At 33.0% G+C, this 25,824-nt stretch overlaps 2 protein-coding genes across 2 annotated transcripts; one reads left to right on the top strand and one right to left on the bottom strand.

Annotated features, from left to right (window-relative positions):
• The first annotated feature begins 5,580 nt into the window (after positions 1-5,580).
• LOC145115465 (uncharacterized) lies at positions 5,581-6,981 on the top strand. The gene is made up of 5 exons (XM_079051758.1): positions 5,581-5,716; positions 5,837-5,957; positions 6,284-6,387; positions 6,496-6,627; positions 6,727-6,981. Exons 1-5 carry the CDS (start codon positions 5,714-5,716, stop codon positions 6,751-6,753), a joined length of 387 nt encoding a protein of 128 aa, XP_078907884.1. The 5' UTR covers positions 5,581-5,713; the 3' UTR covers positions 6,754-6,981.
• Positions 6,982-10,126: 3,145 nt separating this feature from the next.
• Positions 10,127-12,959, bottom strand: LOC145117817 (Pentatricopeptide repeat (PPR) superfamily protein). Its single transcript, XM_079054147.1, has one exon. It carries the CDS (start codon positions 12,488-12,490, stop codon positions 10,202-10,204), a length of 2,289 nt encoding a protein of 762 aa, XP_078910273.1. The 5' UTR covers positions 12,491-12,959; the 3' UTR covers positions 10,127-10,201.
• Positions 12,960-25,824: the final 12,865 nt, after the last annotated feature.

The following is a 25,824-nucleotide window of genomic DNA, read 5'->3' as shown; positions in this document are numbered from 1 at the left end:
AAAAACAACAAAGACTTATTTTACAACAAAAAAAATATTAACGACTAAATGTGCAAAAAAAAAATATTAAAGACTAAATGTGTACAAAATGAGAAATATATCACCCTTTTAATTCATTTTTTCCGGCTTATCTGGTATAGTCGTTCATAAGGACTAAATGTATATAGTTAAAAAAGTTAAAGGGGTAAATATGGACGAAAAAAAACTCAGTGAACAATTATGTATAAATCGAAAAATATATTACCCTTTTAAGTCATTATCCCTTATAAATAATTAGAAAAACAGAAACGATATATTATTTATTTATAAATACTTAACTTTTGTTTTCTAACGGTAACTCATCAAATATAATTTTTCAAAACCACAAGAATTATAAAATGTCAAAAAAAATTATTCATTATATTTTGGGAAATCTCCAGAAAAGTCCTAAAATTTTACCTTAATTTACGAAAAAGTCCCAAACTAAATTTTGTTTACGAAAAAGCATGAATTACCGGTAAAAATCACGATTTGACCCATTTTTTCCGGTTTACCGGTTTTATTACTTACTTGTTTCACTAAAGTCCCGTTATTTTACCCTAATTTGCAAATAAGTCACAAAATAAAATTTAATGATGATTTGGCCCTTTTCTTCATGTAACATATATTTTATCGGTTTCATTGATGTATTGGATGTATTTTATGTTCCAAAAAAATACACAATACATCAGGATATCAAGTTTTATGCTACACATAACATTATATAACTCAACATATCTATCTCATCATCTCATTTAATGACTAGGCGTCCGGGTCAACAATGAAACCTGTAAAATGTATGTTACATAGAGAAAAGGGCAAAATTATCAGTAAATTTTATTTTGGGACTTGTTCGCAAATTAGGGTAAAATAATTGGACTTTAGTGAAACAGGTAAGTAATAAAACCGGTAAACCGGAAAAAAGTGGTCAAATCGCCATTTTTACCGGTAATTCATGCATTTTCATAAACAAAATTTAGTTTGGGACTTTTTCGTAAATTATGGTAAAATTTTAGGACTTTTCTGGAGATTTCCCTTATATTTTTTGTGAATTACAATGGCCATTTATGTAATTTTTGTATAGAAACAAGGGTAAATTACACCATTAGTCCCTCGTGCATGTGCCCAAAAGCACGTTTGGTCCCTATTTTCAAAAATTAACTCGGACCGTCCCTAGATTTATTTTTTCTTACACGCTTAGTCCCTCCAGACATAAAAAGACTATTTTACCCTTAACAATTTCTTTTTTAATTTTCTTTTATTCCTTTATTATTTTTACAGTAAAAAGAACAAAAGAAAAAAAAACGTATCTTCACACCCCCCCTTTTCTTTCCCCCGTACTCGTTTCCCCCTTTTCCTCTCTAACTATCGACGGACTGCAACCATCAAGCCGCCGACAACCATGAAGCAGCCACTGACGAAATCTACTCATCCACCGTATTCTCTCTTCTTGTCACACCCCCGAACCTGGACAGCGGAAACGTCCGGGGGCGGATGACTTCGTGTACAGTATCATAACAATTGAATATAAATGAAGCATAACAACCAAACATCATACATTAGAAATACACACTTACATAGTTTACATATTAAACTTGTTCATCAGTTACACAAAAGTAAGAAAGTAAAATTTCTTGAAGTTGCACCACTTGATCTCCTAGTCGAAATTACTATCTGTTACTGGATCCCTGAGAATACAAGTCGTTTTGAAAAGCATCAACTAAAAAGTTGGTGAGTTCATAAGCAGTTTTGAATAAAAATGGTTTTTGTACTATTTTAGAATTGTTTCCAAAGTGCTTTCAAAAAAATCCGATATTTTCTAAACAGATGGTTTGAAATATTTGTGTCCGATCTTATATTAATGCATGTGTGTTAATGGCTACAAAAATAGAAAGCGAATGACTTCCAGACAACCCGATGTTGTCTGCGATAGATGATGCTGGAGTCTCAACCCCCGTGGTTGAGTACCAGTGCGTATAGATTACCGTTTTATCAAGAAGAAGGTTTCCCGTTTTATCCAAAAAGAAAATAGAATGGTTTCCCGTTTTATCCAAAAAAGAAAATAGAAGGGTTTCCCGTAAATCTTATAACGTTAATTCCTCTAAGTGAGCCGTTATAACCATACTAAATAATGACAATTTCGCCTGTCTTGACATCTTTGGGACGCCGACGGAACAAGGTACGGTTTGTCACCCTAGACTGGCCTAGTCTAACTGTAGCGAACAGCTCAGGTGTGGGGTGTCACCCCCGTATAGATCTATACACAAACTCTTGCTCTCTCTCCAGGAGACTCTGGCTATAACTACAGGCTACGACCATACACTCAATGGTGTCAACCGACAGGTCTCACTAGATCCTTAATCGAAATTTACACGGAAAAAGAAAGAAGAGCATATAAGGTATATTCCAGGCCCAATAAACATGTAAGTGGACAGCTAAGGCCTACTCAACATGTATATTATTTCCAGGCACAAAAGGAATATGAATGTATATCCCGGGTCCAATATACAAGTAAAAGGACAACTAAGGCCCACTAAACTTGTATATTATTTCCAAACCCAATAAGGATATGAAGGTATATCCCGGGCCCAATATACATGTAAAAGGACAACTAAGGTCTACTAAACATGTATATTATTTCCAGGCCAATAAGGATTTGAATATCGTTTTTAACCCGTTCGTTATTGTTTTGTTTATTTTAACTCGATTATTTACAAAATTGATATAAAAAGCCCACTTTTTGTAAAAATGACGTTCTTGGCCCAATAAGCCACAAATTTTCAATTAAGGCCCAATTATAGTAAAAATAACACTTTAGTCCCCATTTTGTTCAAAACTTGTGTTTATGACTAGGTTGTGGTAAAAATAACATTTTAAACCCATTTTGGTCAAAAATATCATTTTTGGCTTATTTTTGTGAAATACACATTTTTCTGGTTTTTGGCTTTTCTGACCTAGTTGTTGAAAAATTTGTAGAAAAATCATCGTAAGTCGAAATTTGGATCCGTAAACTCTGGAAGTTTGGAAATTTTGTCTTATTTGTTCATAATGTTTCTCATAATTTTTAATGGTCTCTAACAAGTGTGAAATTGCTCACCTTCATAGACTGGTCCGAAATTATTTCAAATATGATAGGCAGTTTTGTAAAATTCGTCAAAAATTGTAGAAAAATTGTATGAAAACGTGAGAGTAGTCATTTTAAAGGTATAAACCTGAACATTTTGCATGTAAAACAGTTTTGAAAAATATTACCATTAAGGAGGTCAAAACAGTTCGAGATTGGACTAAAACTTTTCTGTCAAGGGCAGATTTTTGAGTTTAAGTTATCTAAGTTTGTTCACAACACTTGTTTTTGTTATTTTAAGTGGATAAATCCCAGATCTACAAGTTTACATGTTTTATATGTGATAAAACATACTTTTCTAAAGGTTTTTATGAAGATCCAAGTGATAAACTTCATTTTCAAGTAAAGATCTAAAAGTTAAACACATAAACATGCACATATACATAGATCTAACACAAAAGCAATTGTATCCTCCCCTAAAAACATTATAAAACCGAAAACAAGGGGGTATGAAGCTCACCTTGGGGTTTTCTAGATGTAGATGAAGAAGATGAAGTAGTTTTGAATCCTAGCTTGAGTTCTTTGAGAGATCTTGAAATGGTGGTGGATCTAAGCTCCATATTCACGAAAATGGAGTTGTAAGAAGAAAGTTCTTTGCATAGACTTGAAATAGAACATCTAGGGATGAATATGGACTTACCAAGAAGCTTAAAAATCAACCTTTGATGATGAAGAATTCGAAGTTGCTTGAGAGGATAAAGAGGAAAATGCCTGAGAGGATAAGGAGGATGTTTCTTGAGAGTTTAGTGAGGAAAGTGAGATTTGTGAAGTGTGTGTGTGTATGTATAGGCCGAGAGATAGGAGAAAGAGAGGGGAGAGTGTAGGAGTTGACTTCTAAAAGGTGATGTGAATGCCATGTTTATTTGTTGGGCAATAAGCTTAGATGCATGAAGTGTAATGGTGAGGTGTCACATGCATAAAACACTATTTTCTTTCTCTTTTTTTATTATTATTATATATAGGTGGGCTAACCGACCCAATAGGGGTCCTTGGCCCAAGAGGTGGCCTAATAAGGGTTCTTGACCCATTAAGGTTTAATAATTGGTTTTTAGGTTCAAAGGCAACAAAAATATAAATTTTCGGCCCATTAGAGCCCAAGAGGGGTTTTCGGCCCAATAAGGTTCAAGAAGGTTGTTTATGGCCCAATAAGGGTTTTAGCTTGAGAATTTATGGATTAAGGCCCAAAAATGATTGGGTTTGGCTTATTGGATCGAGTTTTGGGTTTGAATCACAATATGTGAAAGTATGAACTAAAATGGCATTGGAGTTTCGCATTTCGCTAGATGAGATTTTTGTAAGTTTACATGAAGGAATCATCTTGTACACGGATTAAGATCTATCCCTAATTTGCTAGTTCTGACACTTCTGCAACCCAACCGACGACCACACTTATCTTCCATTTCTTTCTGTGCATCTCACGAACTCTATCTCAGCCACCATAGGAGCAAGGCAATCATCAGAGCAACCATCGCTCATTGTCTGTACACCACCCTTCAATTGCACTCCTGCCAACACCCTTCATCTGCGTCATCATCCTCATCGAACAGAAAAAGAAGAACGAATCTGCTATTTTCCGCCTCCACCTCCGTTCGAAACCCTAGTTGCACCTCTATTTTAGTTTGAAACCCTAGATTCGGTGGTACTAGAGGGTTTTGTGCCAAATCAAACTCATTACAAAGTTTCAAGTTAGAGGAAATCGAGTATGTCACCCGATACATTTCCGATGCGAGATGTGAATTTGTTGGGGAGGAGAAATTTTCTTCAGTTTACAAAGGGGTTTTGAGAGATAGATCGGTTGTGTCGGTGAAGTGTTTAGAGGTGGATGCTTTTTAGTGTATGATTTTGCATCAAAAGAGAATTGTTGAAGGAAGATCCATATTTGGTTTCTGGGTGGTGGTTCCGGTAAGTTTTAAAATGGGTGTTGGTTGTGGTTTACGACGGTGAACAAAGGCGCGGCAAGAGTGTTCCGATTGTGGTGTATGTCGACAAAGGAGGAGGTAGGAAGTTGGTGGTGGGTTTTAAGATGGTTTAAGGTGTTTGATTGAGGAAGAAAGGTGGAATAAGGGTGGAACTAGGAAGGTGGCGATGGAATAATGGTGTTTGAGAGATGCAGGTGGTGTGCTCGATTTGATAGCGGTTGCCCTATTTTTCCTTTTATTTTTGAATTAAGAATAATAATTATAACATTAAATTAAATGGAAAATGAAAATAAAAGGGCATAATAGTCATTTTATGTCTCGTAAGGGATGAAGCGTGCAAATTTAAACTAACAAGGGATGAAGTGTGCAACTTTTAACCAAACGAAAGACGGTCCGAGTTAATTTTTGAAAATAGGGACCAAACGTGCTTTAGGGCACATGCACGAGAGACTAATGGTCTAATTTACCCTAGAAACGACGTCGTTAGAACGCAATCTACAACTTGGTATAGAAAGACTAGAAAGCCCTTTGCAGGCGAGGGCCTAGTGGCTTCCTCTTTAAACCCTTCCCATCGTTCTCTTTCATATCGGTAAAACCCTAGCCTCCCTGCTTCCTCCCTCTCAAAGAAACAGGCTTTCAATCCGCCGAAAAAATGGTATTCTTTTGCTTGAATCCCTTTTCCCTTTTGAATTTTATGTTTTTGTAGCAGTCTTCTATATATCAAATGATCGAAGTTCGTATCTGGTTCTTGAAATATTTTGATTTCTTTTTGCAGACCGGAGAAGCTGTGAATCCAAAAGCATACCCACTAGCTGACAGTCAGCTTACAATTACGATATTGGATCTTGTTCAACAAGCCGCTAATTATAAGCAGCTTAAAAAGGGTGCCAATGAAGGTATACTCTTTAACCCTTGTAAATCTTAGTTCTTTCGATCATTATATGAAGGATTGGGTATTGTTTGGTGATTATAGCGATATAATCCAATCGTTTGAATGTTTTTCTTTGAGCTTTAGGAGAATTACTTAGTATTGTGATTTTGGATTTGTAAATTATCCCAAATTTACAAGTCCTAAGAGCACCTGTATCTTTTGTTTTCTTCAAAAAAGCTCTTTGCAAATGGTTAAACACTCAAAACACGACTTGATTTTCTTAATATTCCAAATGGGTATTTTTGGATGTTGGTTGTGTGCTAATTTACGTTTTTATCCCTTGATTCACAGCTACAAAGACCCTCAACAGGGGTATATCTGAGTTTGTAGTGATGGCAGCAGATGCCGAGCCTCTTGAAATTATTCTCCATCTTCCCCTTCTTGCTGAAGACAAGGTATTCAACAATTAGCACAATTATAAATCTACAAATTATTCATTAAGATTTTGATATTTTTTTCAATGAAAATTTCTTAATTTTATAAACATATTTGGCAATTTGCAGAATGTTCCATATGTTTTTGTTCATTCAAAGGAAGCCTTAGGTCGAGCATGTGGAGTTACAAGGGCTGTGATTGCATGTTCAGTGACAAGTAATGAAGGCAGCCAATTGAGATCTCAAATACAACAACTCAAGGTTAGAAACGTCTTTTTGCAAGACACGTATTACTTAATATTAGATAAGCGACACTTTAGGGTTCTAAAATGGTTTTTGTTTTGACTTTTGATTTTGCAGGATGCGATTGAGAAGCTTTTGATTTAAACAGGAAATATGGAAATTCGGTGTGATGGGCCTTTGTGGATTTGAGTTTTGACTCCATTGTTAGAGGCTTTGATCTTTCTTTTTCCTATAAATTTTATCAATTAATGTACTGAATTTTTTGTTTTTTGTTTTCAATCTTGATGCATTTTTGCAACCATGAACACTATGATTTCTAGTTTTGTGTAACAGTGAAGTTTTATATGCAACTTTTCTTTGTCCTTAGACTAATTGATGATATTAATGGATTTGAAAAGGTCTATATGATGTTCAAATGCAAGTATTACTAACAATATTTGTTATTGCTTTTGTAGTTTTATAATGGCCCTTAGACTAGTTGATGATATTTTGCTATTTTATTATATTTCTATTATAAAAATTGTCAGTAAAATATTTTACTACCGATTAACATTTTTATTTTGTTCTTTTTAGTCAGTAAATTATATTTCTAATTGTTCCCAACATGGCTACAAACGACCTTTTTGAGACCAATGAGTTCGTTTTTTTACTTGAAATATCCCGTTTCTTACAATACCTTGACTCCACCTAGGCAGGTGATATGGAACAAATTGCAACGTCATTTTGTTCAATTCAACCAAAAGAGAATATAACAAGCTATCATCAAAGAGGGATGCATAGATTAAAGATATGGAAAAGGACATGGCATTTTCTATGGAATTTGAGCTTAGGCTATGTTAGGTGAATTATGTGTTAACTGAAGCCCTTTTTCTAATGAGAATTCAATACCTTTCTAATGAGATGTCTCCACTCACTTAATTAAAGGTGAAGGTGCGCCAGAATCAAAGAACCTAACAAATGTAGGCGGAATACACTCATGATCTGCTTCAGCTGCTAACTTATAAGCTTGTTGATAAAAAAATAATGTTTGGTAAAAGTAGTTGATACACTAATTAATAAACAATACAGTTGGTGAAGTTAGTTGAGAAACTACTGGAAGATATAAAATGTCATAAAAAGACATTTAAAAAATTCGAAAAATAAGCTAGTTTATCAGTTAGTAAGGTACACCAAACATAGTCTTAGTGAATAATATACTTATTGTAATCATTGTGATGGCAACAGTGGTCAAATTGTGGTTTTAGTGAGTTATTTGTAACTACCGGTTTAAAGTAATTTTGACCATCTTTTGATGAGTGTTATATGTAATATTAATGTAATATTGGCCATATTTTGTAGATGTTTGGAGGAAACTGAATTGATGTAATTATAACGTAATATTTGGTCATAGTTTGTTACTGTTTATATCGTTATATTTTTCGTATTCTACTTTTAGTCTAAATGCAAAATACATGTAACTTCTGTCCTTTGAGCATCTAGGCTTCAAAGGAAAAATTTATGGGTAATCATTTTATCAGAATGAACATGTATGATGTTATAAACAGGTTAATAACTGTTAGTGTTATATAATTTTGTCAAAGTTTCTTATCCCACATAAAAAGGAACCTCAAACTTTGGAATGTTTTAAAGGCTTGCTCTCTTAGTTCTACTACAATTGATTAAGAGCTTATGGTGAGCTAGTGTGGAGTTGTGGGCTTTGAATTACTAGTGGACTACTAGTAATTTAATTATATATTAAATGGTCAAAAAATGGCATTGGGAAGTTATCAAAATTGAATTTTGACAGTTTCATGTCGATCCTATTTAAACAAGTTAAATCTGATTTGTCGGGCCTCTTGAAAATATACATATGTTTTCCTCTCTAAAATAATTCCATGAACGCATACTATAGATTCGCCAGAAATCAAGTTCTAGTGCAAGAACTTGATTGAAGATAGTTGTATCCTCTATTTAGACGTCTAGATACTATTGCACTAATTGGGACGAATTTCTGTTTTAGGACATTGCTTTGCAAGCCTCTATCCTGTTTTCAATCTGTAATTTTCATCTGTAAGTTTACTGTTTATGTTTATTGATAGTGTTTCCATTTGAATTTTGTAATATATATTCATATTTATACTGTTGTATTACACAAGTTATAACAATAACATTCTACTTTAAAGTGAAAAAAATACCCTTAGTCGTTTTTATCATAACATTCTACTTTCATTTCCATGTTTAGCCTTTACAACAATTTGGCTTCCACATAGATAGTTGGATCAAAGATTACAAATGGGTCGAAAGACTACAAAAAGCTGTCAAAATATATTTTACTTTCATTTTACAGTAGTTACTTCTGTAAATTACTTTCATTTTATGGCATTTTACTTTCAGTTTAAATCCTAAAATTCCAGCATTCATTTTATAACATTGGAAAACATAGGAGATTTCAAAATTTCAATAATTGGAACTTCATAAAAATAAATCTTATTTTGTATGAATTAATATGGATAGAAGGGAGTTACATTTTCCATTAAGTAGTATGGTTTAAGGACAGAGATTTTATGCGATTCACTTGGGGAATATGAAGAGAGAAAACAAGGTTTTGTTAGTTATCTAGCTTTCGAAGCTTGGTTTTATATTATCCAGTAAGATATTAAATAGATGGTGTGGACGTTCCGGAGTGGTTATCTGGCATGACTAGAAATCATGTGGGCTTTGCCCGCGCAGGTTCTAATCCTGCCGTCCACGATAATTTGGTTTTTTAAAACCATCTCAAAAGTCAAATCCGTCCGTAGTCTTAATTAATAATACTAGTATTTTAATATCTAAGATTCATGCGACAAAATAATATCAAATTATAATCTTGTTAGGTTTCTTAATGAGAAAACTGCAATAAAGTCCCTGCATATTGGCCTCATAATCGATTTAGTCTCTATATTATTTTTTTATTCAATTAAGTCCCAAATTCCGGTAATCGTATTCAATTTAATTCTTTGACCCGGTCAGCAGGTTATCCAACTTTTAAAAATTACATTTTTGGCCCATATTTCAAAATTTATTACAAATTTGGTCCAAAATTTACACTTTTGACCCAGATTTTAAATTTTGTTATAAATTTGGTCCAAACTTTATCTTTTTGCCCAAATCTTAGAATTTTATTATGAATTCATCCTAATTTTAGTTTTTTTTACAACTTTTTTTCTCAAATGATTGTTTCTAATATGTAGGGACTTTATTGCAGTCTTGATTTATTTATTTTTTATTAAAAGACCAAAATTACCCTTCCTATATATAAATTCCATTATATTTTCTTTTTATTTATTTATTTTTTGTTTTAAAACTATCTCAAATCCACAGTCTTGATTTTCATATCTAAGATTCATGCGACAAAATAATATGAAATTCCAATCTTGTTAGGTTTCTTGAAATTACATTTTATTTTCATTTTTTTTATTAAAAGATTAAAATTACGCTTGCTATATATAAATTAGTTCCGTTCGATTTTCTTTCAATCAAATCAATGCAATCAAATGCCTTGAAATTCCAAACGTACTCTAAGAATTTTAATTTAATCATCTTCCAATATCAAAACAAAGAAAAAACAATATCTCTATAAAAACTTCACTTCCTCAATAACATCATCATTCACCTTTAAAGATTTAATCCCCACCCCCAAAACCCCAGCCATCCAATAAATCTCAACCGTTTGTGGATGTGACATATCATCCGATGAAAACATATGATCCGACCCGAGCTCCCCCACATCAGCCCAACTCAACCCCACAAGTTTCTTCACATTCAAATCTCTCATCCCTTTCCTAATCCTTGCCACCTCACCCCACTCCCCTTTCTCCGCATACAAATTCGACATCAAAACATACGAACCACTTTCCTTAGGCTCCATCCTCAACAAATCCTCCCCCACCCTCTTCCCCCTCTCCATATCCCCATACACTTTACAACTCCCCAACAAACTCTGCAACACCGGAATCCCAATTCCCCCCGGAATCCGCCCCATCAACTCCTCCGCCGCCTCCAACCGCCCCGCCCGCCCATACATATCCACCATACACGAATAATGCTCCGTGCTCGGCTCAATTCCATACACTTCAACCATCGACTTAAAAACCTCGTTTCCCTTCTCCACCATTCCATTCCGCCCACACGAGGTTAACACCGATAAAAAAGTAATGGAATCGGGATCGAACGATTGGTTTAACATCTCTTGATACAATTCCATCACGGAATCGTAATTCCCGTGTCGGGAATGAGCGGAAATGATCGCGGTCCATGCCACTTGATTCTTGTTGGTGATTTCACGAAAGACTTTACAAGATTCGTGTATGCTTCCGCGTTTTGCATACATGTCTAAAAGAGCTCCTAATACGATTGAGTTTTTGTTGTATCCGAGTTTTGTTAAGTGACAATGGGAGCATTGACCGGATTTCAATGGGATTGACTCTGAAGACGCGATTGCACTTAAGACACTACCGAATGTGTATTCATTAGGGTTTGAATCCATTGAGTGGAATGTGGTTAATGCTTGTTGGAATAACTTGTTGAAAGTGAAACCGGAGATTAATGCGTTCCATGAAATGGTGACTTTGTGTTTGATTTCTTTGAAGATGTTGATGGAGGATTGTATGGAGTTGAAAGTCGCGTACATTGTGATGAAACTATTGGCTATGATTGTTTCGGAGATGAAGCTTGATTTTATGGATAACGCGTGGATGGTTTGACCTTGTTTGACCATGGTGGATGAACATATGGCGTGTATTAAGCTAACGAATGTGACCTCGTTTGGATACACGTTATCCATTCTCATGTTGTTGAATAAAGATAGAGCTTTTTCTTCACTTATGGAGATTATTGTTGTCCAAGAAACAACGTTGCGAATTTTCATGCTTTCGAATACTAATTTTGCATCTTGGATTTGGTTGCATTTTGAGTATGTGGAGATCAGAACATTGGAGACTGATTCGTGAGTTTCGTATCCGGTTTTGATGGTTAAAGAATGTATTTGTTTTCCAAGATTTAAGTTTCTTGCATGTCCGGAAGCTGAAACTGCACTTGTGAATGAAACATGATCAAGATTCATCATTGATCTGATCATGTGGATGAAAACCGTGATTGCTTGTTCTCCGTAGCTTCCTTCTTGGCTATAACCTGAAAGCATGGCGTTCCATGAGACTAAATCTTTCATTGGCATTTCATCGAACACCTTCTCTGCGTCCACTATTCGTTCCCATTTTGAGTAGAGGGTTATAAGTGCATTTGCGATGAAACCTTCACTTTGCATTCCGGTTTTTAGAACAAGAGAGTGTAACTGAATTCCGAAGAGAAATTCTTCACAATCTGCGCAGTGTGCTAATGCAGAAGTGAACGTCACTGCATCGAATGTAACCCCTATATGATTCATTCGACAAGCAAAACTCAGTGCTTCGTTATTGTTCTTAAACCCTGAGAGTAAGGTGTTCCATGAAACGATGTCTGGGTTGGTCAATTTCTCGAAAATAGTCATAGCATGGTCGATTTGTCCGGCTTTGGAGTACATGTTCATCAAAGAATTGGAGACGGATAAAAACGAATCAAGCCCAGACGTGAATGCAAATCCATGGATTTGACACCCAAGTTTTGGGTCTCCACGACATGCCTTGGTAGCAAGAGCAGTGGAAACTTCATCGACATGAGTAACACCCACTTCCCGAATCTGTTTCTTGAAGATTTCAAGAGCTTGAAAAGAGCGGTTTTGGTGCAAAAGATCAAGCATGGAGTGGTGGAGATATTCGAGGTTTGGTTGAGGAATTTGAACGAACAGTTGGTGCCCATCTTGAAAAGAACGGAAGTTTACTACACTTTTAGCGGGGATGCATTTGGAAATCAGTTGGCGTGCAATCATCAAAGTAGTTCAATCAAATAACAATGGAATATTTGTTGAAATGAGAAACATATAACTCATCTAAAAGACCTCCTTGATGTTTCAAGAAAGAACTTTTAATATCCAATCATCATCCGCTTACTAGACTTGATGAGATGGGAAGCAAAAGAAGCAACTAAATTTGGTACGATCGTTGAGGGTCGGATGGTCGCAATGGTCCAATCAATTTCGGGACTGGCTGTTGAAAATTGAAATATAAAAATGTAGGGTTTTCAATTACTACAGTAGTATCCTACTAAAATTACTCCGATCTATACCCTAATGAATTTTATAGTGTGCTGCTATTTAGGCATGTGGGAAGAGGGTGGGAGTGGGTGCGGCTTGGGCTATGGTTTGCCACCTTAGCCATGACATTGTCTGCAGTTTAGGGTGTGACTAAGAGTCTAAGCTGAGCTTCGTACCATCGAGTCATTTCTTCTCTCAATCAAGATCAATCTTTTAATCAGATATCAATCTCTCGGACTAATCAATCTTTTTAATATCAATCAATTACTCATTAATATTTAATCATTTAAATCATGTAATGTATATCACAGATAACACATCAATGAATGTTAGAGTAGTGTTACTTACCTCGTTAATTATCAGACTAATTCCAGTTTCGGTTTCAATCATTTGTTGTCTATCAACTCACCATATGGTAGCACCTCACTGTATCCCGTGTCATCCTTACAACAATATATTTTCGCCGTAGTAATCTCCCGCAAACGACTCCCAAGCAACATCTCCGGTCTCGCGTGTCAAAACTCCCTCAAATGACTCGAGACTCATATATTTATATTGGGTATGGTCACGTCGTGACCATCTATGTGTCAAGTCGTGACAATCAAAAGAACTCATGTTTCACCACGTGTTACACTCTCCCGCCAAGTGTCCTTGTGACTTGCCTCATTTCACGTCGTGACACATTTATTGTCACGTCGTGATGACTGAATGGATTTCGTCTCGCCACGTGTCAGTCTCTGGTTGACACGTGTAATCATGACTTACTCATTCTCACGTCGTGAGCAACTTACCTTCACATCGTGATGGTCAAAAGTTGACCGTTGACTTTGACTTCGTTGACTTTCTCAAAATAGCAACGTACTTCGATCTAAACTTCAAATGACCATAAAATTCTCATACGAACTCCGTTTTCGATGATCTTTATATCTACGCGTTCATCTTTTAAAGATCTATCACTTTCTCAACTCCATTTTGCTAAATACAAATATCCAATTTAAAGTGACTCCAAGCTGTATTTCACCTACTCGCCTCATATCATTTTATATATTCCGAAATGATACCTGGTCATGAAAGACATGTATTACATTAAATACTTAAACATGAATTTCCATAAAATATACAACTTTAAAAATCTATAAAAAGGAATACTTGATCTTTGATGGTTAGAGAAATTCTTAGTTGTACAAATATTTATAGATAATTGAAAAAACACTTGGAATATTAAACAATTAAACATGAATTTCCATAAAATATACAAATTTAAAAATCTATAAAAATGAATACTTGATCTTTGATGGTGAGAGAAATTCATTATTATACAAATATCTATAGATAAATAAAAAGAAACCACTTGGAATATTAAATACTTAAACATGAATTTCCATAAAATATACAACTTTAAAAAACTAAAATATCGACCATTTCTAAATCCAGCAGAACTACCAAAATATTAAAATACCAAATCAGAAATAACCAATAATATAATACATAATTAAAAGTTCATGTGCCTAATGATCTGTAGGGTAAAAAAATTAAAGTAAAATATTATAATTCACGTTAAAATGAAAGTTAAATGACGTGAACGATAATAAAATAAAATTATAATGATATAATTCACATTAAAATAAGAAAATGCTATAGTTGACATTAAAATGTTATAATCGTCATGAAAATGAAAGCTAAACTCTAGACAAAACTGTAAAAATGGTGCATGTGGTTTCTCATTTTATGTGGTTACGGTCCAAACGTTTGAAAAGTTGCAGATTTGGTCCTTTTCAACAAGTTTTGTTGTGGTTTTGGTCCATCATCCGTTAAGTTTAACTGGTTGGCTGTTAACTTCTTTAAAATGACAATTTTACCCCCAGGGACCATTTTCGCAGTTTTGTCTTTTACCATACTATAAGGACCATTTTTGCATACATTCTTTTTTACTTATTGAAGTATTATATATTAATAGATATTATTTTTAATATATAATATTATATATTAATAAATAATGTTTTATTGGATTATTAATTTATTTTAGTTGATTTTTAATTTTTTTTATTGGAGCAATTCTTTTTTATTGAATTATTATATATCAATACATATAGGTTTTAATATATACTATTTATATCATAATAAATATTATATAATTGAATTATTAATTTTTTTAGTTAATTTTTGTAATTCCTTTTTTTAATTATTTTTTTATTGGATTATTACTTTTAATTTATTATTTTCTTCATATACTAAATATTGTTTTATTGAATTATTAATTTATTTAATTAATTCTATTTTTTTAATTTTTTTTGTCGAAGTAATTTTTTTTATTAAAATATTATATATTGGTACATATAGTTTCTAATATATAATAGTTATATCATAATAAATATTATATTATGGGATTATTATATATTACAAAACATTATTTTATTGGATTATAAATTTCTTTTAGTTGATGCTTTTTATAATTTCTTTTTTGTTGGAGCAATTCTTTTTTATTAGATTATTATATACCAATAAATATTATTTTTAATATATAATATTTATATCATAATAAATAATACATTATTGGATTATTAATTTTTGTAATTTCTTTTTTGTTTTTTTGAAATATTAATTTTTTGAATTATTACTTTTAATTTATTATTTTTTTAATATAACAAATATTATCTTATTGGATTATTATTTTATTTTTAATGTATACTATTAATTCTTTTTAATTTTATTAGTTTCACCACAAAGTCGCTGAAATACGTAAAAGTGTCGCTTATCATCGTCAAAATTTGGCAGGATCACCTCCAAAACTCTTCTTCGGAGGTTCAATAGATACCCTACCCTGTTCCATCCAGCGTTGTTGGTAGCTACCTGCGACAACCTCTTCATAATCCACTGGAATCCTTCATATCTGTTGGAACCTGAAAGTGAACCTCTAGCAATCTCTAACTTCTGTTGTTCCGAAGTCAGACTTATGTCCGAAATGGTTAGGGTACAAAATGGTAGTTGAAGTCCGGAGTGGGTTTCGTGCTACGGAGATGAAGAGATGTTCCGAGATAGTGTATCCGTCTGTGCATTAATTATTCTTGCCAGACTTGACTGGAACACTTAATCAGAAGCAGACATTGATCTTACGCATTAACTCAAGGTTTGAGTTTTCGAACCTTGTCCCTGCGCATCGTATCTTTGTTCTCAAAATATCCCGCATAATGCGCAACAAAACCCTATAACAATTATAATTGGTGGTGGTGACCGAGTGATGGTGGCAGTATTTTCCCTATGGTTTCTCATTATAAGCTACATGAAATATAAGTGTTTGGCAGTGATCCTAACGATTTCGATGATGAGAGACGACGATTTTACGTATCTCACTACTTTGTGGTGGAACCAATAAAATTAACAAGAACTATTATTATAAATTAATAATCCAAAAAAAAAAATATTTAGTATATGAAGAAAATAATAAATTAAAAGTAATAATCCAATAAAAAATAGTTTAAAAATAAGAAATTACAAAAATTAACTAAAAGAAAATAATAATCCAATAATATAATATTTATTATGATATAAATACTATATATCAAAAACTATATGTATTGATATATAATAATTCAATAAAAAAGAATTAATTCGACAAAGTTTTTTTTTAAAAAGAATTAACTAAAATAAATTAATAATCCAATAAAAAATATTTAGTATATAAAGAAAATAATAAATTAAAAGTAATATCCCAATAAAAAATAATTTAAAAAAAAAGAATTAAAAATATTAACTAAAAAAAATAATAAACCAATAATATAATATCTATTATGATATAAATATTATATATTAAAAATTATATGTATTGATATATAATAAATCAACTAAAATAAATTAATAATCCAATAAAACAATATTTATTAATATATAATATTATATATTAAAAATAATACTTATTAATATATAATACTTTAATAAAATAAAAAAGAATGTATGCAAAAATGGTCCTTATAGTATGGTAAAAGACAAAACTGCGAAAATGGTCCTTGGGGGTAAAATTGTCAATTTAAAAAAGTTAACAGACAACGAGTTAAACTTAACGGATGATGGACCAAAACCACAATAAAATTTGTTGAAAAGGACCAAATCTGCAACTTTTCAAACGTTTGGACCATAACCACATAAAATAAGAAACCATAGGGACCATTTTTACAGTTTTGTCTAAACTCTATAACTGAAAAAATGAAACTAAAATGTTATAATCGACATTAACATGAAAGTTAAATGTTATGATAGAAAAGAAAAAAAACAATGAAAATAAACCGCAATAATCAACATTAAAATGAAAGTTGAACGCTATAATTGAAAAAAAATCAAAAGTAAACTATTATAATCGACATAATATGGAAGTTGAATGCTATAATTCAAAAAAATGAAAGTAAAATGTTGTAATTGACTTTAAAATGAAAGTAAAATGCTATAATTGAACAAATGAAAGTAAAATGCTATAATCGACATGAAACTGAAATTTGAATGCTATAATTAAAAAAAACAAAAGTAGAATGCTATAATCGACATGAAATTGAAAGTTAATGCTATAATTGGAAAAAATGAAAGTAAATTGTTATAGTTAACATTAAGATGAAAGCTAAATGCTATAATAAGAAAAATGAAAGTAAAATGCTATAATCTATAATAACATGAAAGTTGAAAAATATGACTGATAAATAAAAATAAAATGTTATAATCAACATTAACATGAATGTTGGATGCAATAATTGACGGAATGAAAGAAAAGTGCAAAATCGACATCACACTGAAAGTTGAATGCTATAGTTGAGAAAAAGAAATGAAACTAAAACACTATCTAAGATATTCTAATTTCACCAATTGTCACACCTCTTATCGATTTAGATATAATTTTGAGCCTATTATCGATCAAGATGTGTTATTTTAACTAGCCAAACGCCATGAATGTTTAATGGTTCGAAAGCTACTTCTTAATTGAATTGTTAAGAGGTGAAACAAACGAACCCTTAATTTCATAAAAAGCTTTTTAATGGTCAATGATTAGAGATGATTTAAACTAATAACTTTTTGTTTGATAATGTTAGTGTAACTAAGTGGTCGCAAAACTAAAATGTTATAGAAAAGATTAATGCTCGGAGATGCTCTTATTAAACTATCTCAAATCTTTAAACAATTTCATACCTAATAAATCTTCCTCAAACTAAAAAAACACCAAATTCCCTCTACAATAACATAAAACTTTCAATTCAATCATTTTTTAAAAACCAAAAAACCTATATATAAAAACTCAACTTTCTCCATAACATCATCCCTTTAAAAATCTAATTTCCACCCCTAAAACCCCCACCATCCAATAAATCTCCACCATTCGTGGATGCGACATATCATTGGATGAAAACACATGAGTCGATGCATATCCACCCACATCACACACATCTACCCAACTCAACCCAACAACTTTCTTCACATTCCTCTCTTTCATTGATTTCCTAATCCTTGCCACCTCATCCCACTCCCCATTCTCCGCATACAAATTCATTTCTTTCCGTCTCCAATTCTTTGATGCACATGTACTCCAAAGCCGGACAAATCGATCGTGCTATCGTTATTTTCGAGAAATTGATCAACCCAGACATCGTTTCATGGAACACCTTACTCTCAGGGATTAACAACAGTAACGATGCTCTGAGTTTTGCTTGTCGAATGAATCATATAGGGGTTACGTTCGATGCAGTAACTTACACTTCTGCACTGACACATTGTGCAGATTGTGAAGAATTTCTCTTCGGAATTCAGTTACACTCTCTTGTTCTGAAAACCGGAATGCAAAGTGAAGGTTTCATCGCAAACGCAGAAAAGGTGTTCGATGAAATGCCAATGAAAGATTTAGTCTCATGGAACGCCATGCTTTCAGGTTATAGCCAAGAAGGAAGCTACGGAGAACAAGCATTCACAGGGCGGTTGGAGGCGGACGAGGGGTTGATGCGGCGGATTCCGAGCAGGGTTGGGAATGGAATTGGGATTCCGGTGTTGCAGAGAATGGGGAGTGGGATGAGGTGCAAAACACCCATTTCCCGAATCTGTTTCTTGAAGATTTCAAGAGCTTGAAATGCGCGGTTTTGGTGCAAAAGATCAAGCATGGAGTGGTGGAGATAGTCGAGGTTTGGTTGCGGAATTTGAACGAATAGTTGGTGCCCATCTTGAAACGAATGGAAGTTTAACACACTTTTAGCGTGGATGCATTTGGAAATCAGTTGGCGTGCAATCATCAATGGAATATATGTTGAAATGAGAAACTATAATTCATCTAAAAGAGCTCTTGATGTTTCAAGAAAAATAAAAATAACATCTTCATCAACGAATCATCATTGAAATCTGAATCCGGGGAAATGGGATGGGAAACAAAAGAAAAATGTAGGGTTTTCAATTAGTATATACGGGTAAATTGAGATCAAAATCGAAAACACTTTATTTCCATTTGATTTTTACTTAAAAGTATATATTTTAGATATAGATGGGACAATAAATAAAACAAATAGTCATCATATTGCAATTCTTTTTATAAATTAGTTTGTATAATTTTTTATGTGGTTTTTTAATAATATTTGGATATTTCAAGAAACTTTATTTTTATAAATAAATTACTTAATTTTTTTTATAAAACTAATATTAAAGAATTGAACATGATGAAAACATAAAACTTAGAGTAAATTACATGAATGGTCCCTGTGGTTTGGAGTAATCTACACGTTTGGTCCCTAATTCTTTTTCTTAACTCGGACGGTCCCTAAAATGTAATTTTGTTGTGCATGTGGTCCCTACTAAATTAAAAATATAATTTTACCCTTATAATTTTATTTTCAGATTTATTTATTATTTAAATCTAATTTAATCAAAAAAATCAATCAGGTCCCACCCCCTATGGGTGTGCATGGGCCGAGTTGGGTCGGTTTTGGGCTAAAACCGAACCCAACCTGTTAATTTCGGTTTTCAATCATTTAAACCCAAACCAATGGGTTTGGTTTTTCGGTTTTCAATGGGTCGGTTTTTGGTTTAAACCTAAACCCAACTATAACCTTACATGTTGATAGAGAGTCAGTGGCATTTCTTATAGTATAAGAGAAGAAATGTTTATATGTTTATGTATTTGGGCGATGTGGGATGCGAACTAACATTTAGAATAAAAATCAACATAAAAGACAAGAAGAGTGGATGGGATTCGAACTAGAGACTTGTTGTAGAATATACGCTTATATGTCCAAACACTTAACCACTGAATAAATGATTTGTACATTTTTCTAAATCACAGAAAGAATATACAGAAGTATAGCTGGAAAATTAAAGAAGTCATGAAAAGTAGCAAATAAGAATCAAACTAAAGACCTCTAGTATCATAACATGGCGTCTTAACCATCAGACTAAACTTCTATTTGTGTTTTTAACTCATGCAAATCGTATATATACATAGATAATTCAAAGAATACATATATTTCTTAATATTCGGTTCGGTTCGGTTTCTCTCGATGTTACCAAACCCAACCTGAAATTTTTGGTTTTGAAAAATCTAAATCCAAATCGTCGGTTTATGCTTCGGTTTCGATTTTGTCGGTTTTGCTCACCCCTACCACCCCCAAACCCAACTCCCTTACTTCTCTATCTCTCTCATACGAATATGGTTTCTATTTTACTATTGATTGCTTCCCTCCTCCCTTTTCCGTTTTCACCATAGATCTGCATCTCTTATTCTCCATCTCCACTGCACACCTGCTTCATAAGTGATGGAACCCTAACCCCTTGCACCTTTGTTCCCTAAATATCACGACAGTGACTCACAAGTCACAACGACGACCCTGTCAATCCGACCACTACTTGCCCATCATCCCTATCGTCTCTCTCACTTGGATATAAAAGGTGAAACATTGTGGTTTTTGATGTTTTGTTTCACACAAAATCAATGTTTTATACCACAACTTGTCTCCGTCATCAAGCATTTGCCACTTGCCTCCATCTTCAAGTAACCTCTCCTTCTTTCCTCTGATACCGAAGAACAAAATTGATTCCTATCATACATTCACCTGCAAACAAAATCGATTTCCCATCTTTTTTGAATCAATTTCTTAAACTTTTACATATTTAGAAAACCATAACTGATTTACATTTGAGCGAGCACATGTAAGAGGTCGAGTTTACAGATGTAACGCCCGCTTCCTGGTACGTATTTAAATAAGAAATTATTCACATTTGCTAAGGGACTCGACGAGTTGGAGGCCCCAAACTCGTCGAGTAGGAATTGGATATGTTGGACGCGGGACTTGAAATCTACTCAACGAGTCGAGGAGCCTCGACTCGACGAGTAGGCCTGCTAGAGTGAAACCCTGATTTTCAGGGTTTGCACCCTATTTAAACACATTCACACCCCCATTGTGGCCTCCCTCATCGCCTCCCTTAGTCCAGAAAACCCTAATTCAAAACCCTAGCCCATTTTGATTGTTCTTGAGCCATTTTTGTGTGTTTTTGGTGGTTTTGAAGCTTGAGAAGGAAAAAGAAGCTTGGGAGTTCAAGAGGGAGCAAGTAGATCCAGAGGTTGTGTTCCATTTCTAGCTCATTTGAGGTATAAAGTTTATACCTTGACCATTCATCTATTAGATTTCTTTTTGGGGTAGTTTAGGGCTTTAAGGAGCCATTTTTGGAACCATTCATGGATGCAAGCATGTTTTGGGGTTTTGATCTCAGATTCAGGGTCCTTGAGGGACTCCATGGCATAAAGCTGCCAACTTTATGGGCATGGGAGTCCCATGCATCCTATGAACCACTTTTTAGGGCTTTTTGAGCTAAATAGCCCATGCATGAACGTAAAGTTTGTAACTTTACGTGTTATATTGACCCTAGGAGGTCAGATCTATGTTTTGGATGCATTAAGCCTGACTGAAATCGAATGTATAAATTTGGGTCATGGGGGACTCGACGAGTTGTTCTTAGGACTCGGCGAGTCGGTTCGTGGTTCCCCCAACCTTCTCTGTTACTTAGCAAACTTGTTGAGTCTAGAAGATGACTCAGCCAGTTAGACGTGTTTTGGACTTAAGGTCAAGAACTCGACGAGTCCAAGGATGAACTCGGCGAGTCAATGAGCAAATGTCCCGATCTGTATGAAGGAGAAGTCGACGAGTCCAAGGAGGGACTCGATGAGTTCAAATGGAAAGTCCCGATTCTGTCATAAGGAGAAACTCGGCGAGTTAGAGGGTAACTCGACGAGTCAGATCGTGAACTCGATATTCTCTGAATTATGGAACTCGACGAGTTGATGGACCAACTCGACGAGTTGAGTCACCCAGGATGTTGACTTTGACCAGAGCATTGACTTTGACTTTGACTTGGCCATTATCCAAGATTGACCCTTAAAGGGGTTATGAATATGAAAGAGTAACTGAGGGAGACTGTTATGTGTAGGAGTTTGAGGAGGGTTGATGTGACAACCGTCAAAATTCGAGTCGGTTCTAGATTTGAATAAACTTAGTTGCACATATACGCACGACACATACTGGACTTAGTGACTAGAAGCTCAGTTATAACCTACTAGAAACTTGGAAGCAACTAGAAACAATGGATAATGTACTTAGATTTCACATTGATATGTGAATTCTACAACTACTTAACTGTAGAGGCTATCCATATTCGGGACACTCTTTGACTCGAACACCTTTTCATGAATCATATACACACATCATGCACTTGACCTAGAAGTAGAAATTAGGTCAAAGTCTCATAGAAACTTAAGTCAAAGTTGAAGACTAGGACTAGTATACTTGATTCCTCACTTTCGCTTGAATCTCGGAATCACTACATAGAATGCCAATAAACCGATAAAAAATAAATTACAAACATTATTTATAACTATAAAAGAGTTATAATACCATAAGATAATTTAAAGTCTCAAATATTCTATTTATTTTGATATCCAAATTTTTACAAACTCTCAAAAACCCTAAAAACCCTAAAACTTAAATTTTATAAAGTTTAACATCATGAATTCTATAAAAATAGTTATGAAACTTATAATATTATCTTAAAACAATTAAATTCAGGGAAATATAATCAAGGAAAATAAAAATTTAAGTCATTAACATTCATCCTTAATTTATAAGTCAAAAATCAAGGTTTCATGAATAAAAACTTGATTTTAGTGCACATTTATATAAAATTTAGATATTTTATAAAATAACTTAAATTTTATAAAACAAAATGAATGTGAAAGGGTTATTATACTCAAATTTTCGGACCCCTCTCTTCCCATATCTCTCTCTCACACTCTCATTCTCCAACACACACACATCTCTCTTCTTTCTCTCTCTAGAAAACTCTCTCTACCTTCTCTCTAATTTTTTTTCTCCAAACACCACAGCCTCTTAACCACGAAATTATGGAGATTCATAAGGGTTTTTCAAGCCACAAATAAATTTAAGGTAAAGAACATACATCTCTTGAAGATCCACAACAATGATTTAAGCCATGCATGTGCATTTTACTTCAAAAACCGACTTCTACTTCTTCATCTTCTTCAAACTTGTTTTCTTTTTGTTAAAATGGTTTTTAGAACATCATGGATGTGTTTTAACACCATGCATGTATGATAAACAAGGTTGCATGTTCATGATCTTAGTGCAAAAATCGATTTTAAGGATTAAAACATCAAACTCAAGTTAAGAGTTTTTGAGAAACAAAATTTTGTTCATAAATGAATGTATACATTTTGATAAGTTTTAATCTTTTGATCTCTGGAAACATGACTAGAATATAAGTTTATCATGATATCTTTTAAAATATTTCAAAAGATTTACTCAAAGAAATGATGAAAACTCATTTTTCTAACCAATCACCATGCATGCAATCTGCCAGATTTCTTTACCTGACTTTAAACTGTCATATCTCACTCATTTCTTAACCAAAATTCGGGATTCTTTTTCTGAAATATAATATTTTGAGTTATCTTTCAAACCCATCTGACCTCACTGGAAAATTCAAATATTTCGATTTTTAGCAATTTTTACAAAACTGTTTCTCAATCAGCACCTTTTTGTGAATACTAGTTTTGTATTGCATGTTCAAAGATCTTATTCATCACTAAAAATCAAGGAAAAATTAACTTGAGCACTTAACATCATGTATTAAGAGGTATAAAAATATCTTGATTCAAAAGCCTTTGGAACATGTTACAAAAATTTTCAAAGTAACATCAATAATTTTTACCAAAATCACAAGAATCAAGTTTTCTCTATAATTGTTTGAGCCTTTAGGCATGTTTTTCGACATCAAAAATAAGAAAACAATTTTTCATTGTTATTAAATTGTTTGAAGTTGCATTCTGGAAATTTTCAGCTCAATATATATTTTCTTTATTTTTACATGAAAATAATAATAAAATAGAGTGTTAAAGCATATAAAATACTTAAACTTGTAAATAAATTCTGGAAATATTTGTGGATGACCCTTTAAGTTAATAAACATCTCTCATGAAGTTTCATCGATTTTTGTTACTGTTTAATATGGTTTTTTAATTTTCTTTTTATTTAGCTCTAATAAATCATAAAACCACTTTAGGGAATGTGAAAATATTATTTCTTATTTTTCTCAGCTTGTACCTTATATTTAAGACTCCGAAAAATATTTTGGGAATTTTTGAAAATGTATATCTATTTTTCTTGAATTTTTGTGTTTATAATGGACTAAAAACAGGAAAAATAGTTTTACTCATCCAAAATTCATGAAAATTTACCAGAAACTCTTATAATATATTAGGATGATACATAAAAATTTTGATGATTTTTATCTTCTGTATGCTATTTTTCTTCTATTTTCCCAAGATTTAATACACTTAAATGTACAAAAATCAGAAAAATTGTGTTAAACTTTTTGAAAACACATATTAATATTTTTCCTAGATTATGTACACTGTAAAATAGTTACACAAAAACTACAAGAATTTTTCATGATAATTTACTATTTTTCCATGATTTTATGATTATTCATGGAATTAAATGGTGAAAAATAGTTAGACAAATCAAAAATTCAAGAAAATTTATCTTAAGGTGTTTGACTTCAATTAAAAATGAAATACAAAGTTTGGGAAAGTTTAGAACTAAATTGATTTCGTTTTGAATATTTAATCATTGGAACACCTCTAAAATGTTAAATATTAACATTTCAATAATGGAAATTTTCCACTTAAATTGTTATATAACAATTGATTCTTTGAAACTTAATTTCCACAGAAAAATGTTTGTAACTTATCAATATTAAATTTTGACACATTATTGGCATAATTCTATTGTAGTAGTAAGTATACTAGTATTAGATTTCAATTAGAGACTCATTAGTGTGTAACATCGTTGTAGGAAAACGATAGTGGTACGAGTGGAGCGTAGATCAAGGCATCATTTGCATCATCTCAATGCATTGTGAGTATTCACGCACTCCCCTATTTTCAGTTTTTATGTTTTGGGGTGGAAAAGCAAGTCCCGAAAAACTATTATTTGAATGTTGTATTTAAATTGATTTGTATCAAACATGATTGCTATTTTATTGCTATGTCTCTCTATGTATGTCTATGCAACACGAAACATGAGAACTTATCGTATTAAGGCCCTTCCCTTATCTCTAACCATTAACTCTTTGAGCCAATGGTCATTATGGATAGCGCTATTAGGAATTGACAACTCCTCACTCGCCCTATTGCTGGAGTGCATGATACCATATTCATCTATGGAACGATAAGCATAGATCTTGATAGGGCTTCAGTCATAGGTTTGGTTGAGACTCATTGTTTGCTCATACACATACAAACTCGTTACTTATTATAGCAATGAAACTTGTTTACTCGTTTGAGTAACGAACTTTATCTTCCATGAGAATATGAATGTTGCATCTTATTCGGGCAACATACTTTATCTCTCATGATGACAAAGAACTTTGTTTTTACAAACTTATTTACTCCTTTTTAACAATATACTTTTATTATTGGAAACTTTTATCAAAACTTTGATTTCGATTCATGAGACCAATATTATTTTTAAACTTGTGAGTACTCA

This window comes from Lactuca virosa, chromosome 5 (assembly GCF_052849685.1).
Source record: "Lactuca virosa cultivar CGN04683 chromosome 5, Lactuca_virosa_CGN04683_v6, whole genome shotgun sequence".
NCBI lineage: Eukaryota > Viridiplantae > Streptophyta > Magnoliopsida > Asterales > Asteraceae > Lactuca > Lactuca virosa.
This window is presented reverse-complemented; position numbering and strand designations above follow the sequence as displayed.

Coding starts and splice junctions, on each gene's coding strand:
- LOC145117817 (XM_079054147.1), bottom strand. CDS start 12,490: ATGATTGCACGCCAACTGATTTCCAAATGCATCCCCGCTAAAAGTGTA.
- LOC145115465 (XM_079051758.1), top strand. Junction 5,958..6,283: donor TAAAAAGGGTGCCAATGAAG/GTATACTCTTTA, acceptor CTTGATTCACAG/CTACAAAGACCCTCAACAGG. Junction 6,388..6,495: donor CCCTTCTTGCTGAAGACAAG/GTATTCAACAAT, acceptor GGCAATTTGCAG/AATGTTCCATATGTTTTTGT.